The 5,805-nt window shown below is 45.2% G+C and overlaps 1 protein-coding gene across 1 annotated transcript in view; it reads right to left on the reverse strand.

Moving 5' to 3' along the window:
• LOC108795475 (zinc finger BED domain-containing protein 1-like) overlaps positions 1–5,548 on the reverse strand; it is an 11,588-nt gene extending 6,040 nt beyond the window's left edge. The window contains exons 1-2 of the mRNA XM_018566737.1: positions 5,483–5,548; positions 2,187–2,449 (exon numbers count right to left, since the gene is read on the reverse strand). Coding sequence (XP_018422239.1) covers positions 2,187–2,449; positions 5,483–5,531 — 312 coding nt within the window. The 5' untranslated portion in view covers positions 5,532–5,548. The remainder of the gene's footprint in view (positions 1–2,186; positions 2,450–5,482) is intronic.
• Positions 5,549–5,805: the final 257 nt, after the last annotated feature.

Consider the following 5,805-nt stretch of genomic DNA (forward strand, 5'->3'; position numbering starts at 1 on the left):
AAACCAGTTTTTAATTAAAAACTACTGAAATCTATGTTTCTCTTACCTTCTTTCGAAATGTTTGCAAAAATATCCTATGTGGTGCAGGAGCAGTTAGGAATTAGACATTGAGAATGTGGGTGACGATGTCTGGGAGGAGGCCCTGCGATCAATCCATTTAGTGTCCCTCTCTGCTTCTCATAGATGAGCCCAGTTCTATATTCTGCATAGAACTTACGGTACTCCAGAATTTCTCTTTAAAATCAGTTTTTGATTGGACTCAAAATGCCCAAAATGTGGTCTAGAACCAGGATCTTTAATTCGTCTCTTATGGTGTTGCCCGAAACTGGTACGATACTGGCAACAGGTAATTCGCAAGTCAACGTTTTTGAATTCTCGGACTGGGACTCCTTTACCCTTGCTACTGTACAGTATCTAGGGCATTATTGTCAGGATCCAGAGCACCCCCAGGTGGCGCTGGAGCCAGGTCCTGCAGTTCCTGTGCTCGCCTGCGGGTGTCTCCAGCAGCCAGGAACTGTCAGGAACCAGACCACCACTGGGTGGTGCTGGAACCTGTAGCTCCAGTACTCACCTGCCGGTGTGCCCAGGCTGTGAGTGATCATCCCATCACCTGGTGCTTCCTGGGAGGGTATTTAGGCCCTCCCTGCAGTCAGGACGTTGGCTCAGTATCTTGTTGCCTTCCGTGTCCTGAGCCCTGTACCCTGCAACCTGAGACCCGTCTGCAGCCCTGAGCCTCATACCTGTATGCAGTCCTGAACGCTTCCTTGTAACCAGTTCCTGGATCCTGAGCCCTGATACCTGCTTTGTAGTTCCTAGCCCTGTTCCCGTTTGCTGTTCCCTCTGGATGTAGGTGTATTTTCGTTCTATTCAGGTTTTGTTATTTACTGCTTGTGTTAGCTTGTGGGTGTTGGTGGGGTTTGTGTTTTCCTGTTTTCGGTGTAGCAATAAACTGTGTGCCTATACCCTATCCAGTGTGGTCATACTAATTTGGTCATCCTGCATGGGTACCTGCATGCGGTGTGGGGACACCCGCGCACGGTACCCTGACAAATTATTTTCAGCACACCATGTTCTTGTGCTGAACTGGCTGTCGTCCACACTGCCTTCTGAAGAGGTTTGGATTGCAGAATTTGATCGCTTAATAGATTTTGAAAAGTGTACATTTCAACATCGGGGGACTTTGGATCGGTTTTAGATTTCCCTCTAAATGCCCTAAATGTGGTCTAGAACCAAGTTATTTAATTCAATTCATCTCCTCTAGCCACCTATCCCAAATAATAATACATTTTTTGATTTGGGATAGGCGGTTGGGGCGTGGGCTTCATCCCACTCCCAGCTTTTTTTGATCGCTCCTATACCTTTTTTTAAATTTGAGAATGTTTTATTTGTATATTCTAGCCTGATCTTACGTATGGTTCCCGCCTCCTTTTTATGCATGTTGACACCTCTTATGCTCGATTCAAGTTCATAACAAGGTTTAGATGTGTCTGCGACACTTCTATTTGGATTTTCATTCTTCTAGTTGAGGTTACCTGCACTGAAGTACATGTCTTTTTGTTGTTTCTCTTGTTTAAAAGGTTAATAAAATGTATCTAATATTGATATTAAAACAAGAAAACTGTGTTTCTGTTTTAGTTTGCTGCCTGCTGTGAGTTTCTACCGCCATGAAAAAAAAGCCTTCATTATATAATTAGAAATCCCCACCCACCCCACACACTTATTTTAACTAACTTACTGCCTCTCCAAGAGGACTTCACACACTGGCTTAGATGTTGGCACACCTGCCTTGCAGCACTGGCCTGCTAAACAAGTGAAATCTATCCATGTATGGTTAGCCCTAGACTGTCTGACAGAGGGCATTCATTAGTAGGCAATTAGACATGTTGTATGCACAAGTGCCAAAAAGGAACATTTTGACAGGAGGAGAGCAAGTAAGCAGGAGAATGAGCTCATCAGTCATCTGCTGCTCTTAATCTGTAGAAGAGGCCATAGGACCTAGCTGTATTTTTTAAACTGCAGTAGCAAGACACCAACCTGTGTCCAGCAGGGCTGTGTAAATCTCAGGAATGGATATATAGAAATACCTCCCCTTTAAAGAAAGGTAAAACATCACACATATGTATTTCAACAGTGTAATTTAGCCGTTTGCCTGGAATTCAACTTTACATAAACAGAGAAGTCCCTACCGCCCAAGAGTAAACCGTGCAGTCGTTACGATCCACCAAGACATCCCCTTCATAAGGACCAAAGATGCAGCCACGTGGTATGATGGGGATTGTACACCAGACCCCAAATCCTCCTTGCGGTCTCTCCTTTACCACCAGCCCTTCTGGCAAAGAGAGCAAAGCACGGGATGGAACGTTTTCTGGAACTGGAGTGTCCAAGATGAACGTTGGGGTTCCGTGTTGGGGACAGGAGTCTCTGAAGTACAAGCGACAGTCTTCACAAACTGCAACGAGACAAGAAGTAGAGGTATTGTAGATAAATCAAATTATTGAGGAACCATTTTAGATGGGATCCAGCAGTGAGAGGAGGAGATTGCAGGAAGAACGCAGCACTGGTACCCCAAAGGGGAAGTATATGTGACAAGCAGGATGCTACATAGTATTACATAGTTTTTGAGGTTGAATAAAGACACAGGTCCATCAAGTTCAACCTTTGTATGTGTGTGTTGTGCGTGCAAGTGTGTATATGCTCAAATTGCTTTCTTTGCAACACTAAATAAATACATTTGGGTGCACAACAAGATCTTTTATAATGACATTCAAATGTTTTATACCTTTTTATATTATTTTCTTTGGTGGTCAAGGCAGAGCCGTAGCTAGCTCCTTTTGCACCCGAGGCAAGAACAGAAAATTGTGCCCCCCAACAGACGTGTTATGTCACGCTGCGCACGCTCATCATCATGTGGCGTAATGCTCCCCGCCTCCAGGATGGCCGCGCGCATGCACAGAATGTGCTGGTGGCCAAATCCAAATTACCATAAAAATTTGTTTCGTTGGACGAAACAAATGAAAACATTTTTAGTTTCCGTTTATTTTGCCCGAAACAAATTGTTAGTTTTTGCACATGTCTAATAATATGTGTGGTGTGTGTGTGTGGGTTGTTTTTTTTACTGTGAGGGGGGCTTCGGGTGAAATATTAGGGGTCTAAACAGACCCGGACATTTCCCTTTTGAAATAAGAAAAAAAGAGATTGAGGACACAGAGTCCTCTGTTCATACGGGCAGGGGAGAGCAGCGGGGATCCAAGGAGAAGCTGGAGCCTGTGCCCCTCCTCTTCTCCCTGCCGAGCCGCGGCTGTGTTGACCGCATGGCCCCCCTGTTGCCAATGGCGTCTTGTGCTCGCCATGGCAACAGGAGCGAGAGGGCGCAGCCAGGTCGGCCCTGGCTACGCCCCCTCTCAGCTGCGCCTGAGGCGAGTGCCTCACTCGCCCATGGTAGCTACGGGCCTGGGTCAAGGGACTGCATAGCCTTTGTCTGCTTCTTCCCCATATCAGGGAGCGTGTAGGTATAAGCCAGTGGGCAGGCAGGGTGACCACACAGGATAGGGAGGTATGTTCCCTATCTGTGTGCAATATGTTCCAGCAGCTGTTGTGTTGATAGCAAGGATCTTGCTGGGAGCCCCTGTCAATCAACACAACAGGGGTGGGTGGAGTGGCCTGGTGGTTAAACTGACTACAGGAGATACAGGCATGATGTGCGTCGGCATGGCATTCTATATCTTCATGTAGGAAGAAGAGAGATGCAAACTGATCATGACAACACAAATCGGCTTCCACGATTGGTGTGGTCAGAATGACACAGAAGAGAGGGGGGGTCTGGCAGGATCACCAGGTATTTCAGAGAACAGGCTACATTACCCACAGCAACATAATTAAACAGACACATACATGAGGTACCATCCATTTTAAAGTAGACCTTGTATGGAAAAAAAGTAGATTTGAAGAATATATTGAACAAATAGACTGACCAATAAGCTTTTTAGTATCCGGAAGTCAGATAATAAAGCAAAATTCCACCTTCTCGAAAAAAAAAAAAAAAAATGCAGATAAAAGAAAATAAAATGTGCATTTATTTTTTTTGCATTGGAGCCAGTAAAGCATTGCTACTGCAAACAGTTGATTGTGGGTGCAATGCTCTGGATACTGCAGACTCTTCCTCCTGTCCATGTCTGTACCTTGGCATGGACATTCAGTAATATGCATGAGAGGAAGAATGAATGGGCTCCATAGTGGCAGATGAGACTTGCAGTTTCTCCATTCAGATCCTGTCAAAGGATCTGTTAATGGAGGACGTGGCTGTGTGGGCCGAGCTATGCACAGCCATGGCAAATTCAAAGATAATTATCCATGGTATGTTCTGGTATTACGAGTCTGGCCCTGCCCACTTAGGCACTGCAAGATTCTGACAGCCACAGGCATGCCTCCCAGAGACATAGGCATGATGGAATTTGTAGTTTCACCACAGTGGCAGGGCAAAACAGCAGAATTTGTTAAATGTTCAAGAGCAGCTGTTGTTAAAGTGTTTAAAGACTGGACTGTCAGACGAAAATCTGGGTCTGAACGTGCAAATTGTGGCCGTCAGCGCCTTAGGGCAGAACGGAGAGTGGCAAGACTGGTACAGGACAACAGAAGGGCAACAGTGCAGTGTCAGATTCCTCGCATCACCTTTCTACATCTCGTGGAGTCACGAGGCGGCCCAACGAAGTCATCTGGTGGAGTCATCTCGTGGCCCAACAAAGTACTGATGGGGTGGTCGTAATAATCTGGCCAATCAGTGTATATCAATACTCAAAGTGCGTTCTGGCTTCCTCAGGGTGTCCTTGAATATTTGGGATGGTAGGACCCTGATGTGAAGGAGACACCGTGGACTCTGAAGGGGGAATCTAAACTGAAGAAGGCTCCTAATGTAGTCTTATATAAATTGGGGGCTATTATGCTAAGGTTGGACCCTGATGTAAAGGGTGTCTTTTAATGTGAAAGGGGGGATTTTGATGTAAAGGGGGGCTTCTAATATGAATGGTGGGGATCTTATAGAAAATGGGACTTCTAATGTAAAAGAGGGGGACCTTGATGTAAAGGGGGGCTCCTTATATGAAGAGGGCTCATGATGTGAAGGGGGGGCTTCTGATGTGAACGGAGGGACCTTAATGTAAATGGAGGCTTCTAGTGTGAAAGGGGGATCTTAATGTAAATGGGGGCTTCAAGTGTGAATGAAAAAAAAGAGCTTAAATTCCTTTTTAAAACTATTTTTGTCGCTCAGGAGAATTATATTTCTGCCATTAGAAAAATAAATGTAAAATCTAATTGGTTACTAGAAACGTGACTCCCTTCAGGCACATCGCACGCTAGAACTGAAGCATTTTGTCTGGAAAAACTGCACTTATTTCCCTGTGACATGCCCTCAGCTCACCCCTTTCAATTCTGGCATTTGGTCTTTATCTCTACAAGCGAGCAACAGCAACAAAAATGATCAACTTACAGAGTAACTCATCTTCCAGCTGGGCGCAGGCGTCTTCCGCGGCTTGCATGGCTTGACTAATGTCCAGGCACCTGTGGTGGAGAGACAGCTCAGCTATAGGACACAATGCGCCGTTCGTGCTTAACTGTCATTTACATTGTACAAAACAAAAGCTAATCACACCAGGGACATGAATCAAAACTGAGCGATTAAACCCATTTTTTTTTCTTCTTTTCAACAATACGCAAAGCTGCACTGTAATCGCTTTGTTGCAGAATGGAATGGATGTGCAGAAGATGTATTGTGCGAACACTGGTAGTGATGACACATGTTGGGAGTATATC

Source organism: Nanorana parkeri, unplaced genomic scaffold (assembly GCF_000935625.1).
Source record: "Nanorana parkeri isolate BGI_ZX_2015 unplaced genomic scaffold, ASM93562v1 scaffold970, whole genome shotgun sequence".
NCBI classification, from domain to species: Eukaryota; Metazoa; Chordata; class Amphibia; order Anura; family Dicroglossidae; genus Nanorana; species Nanorana parkeri.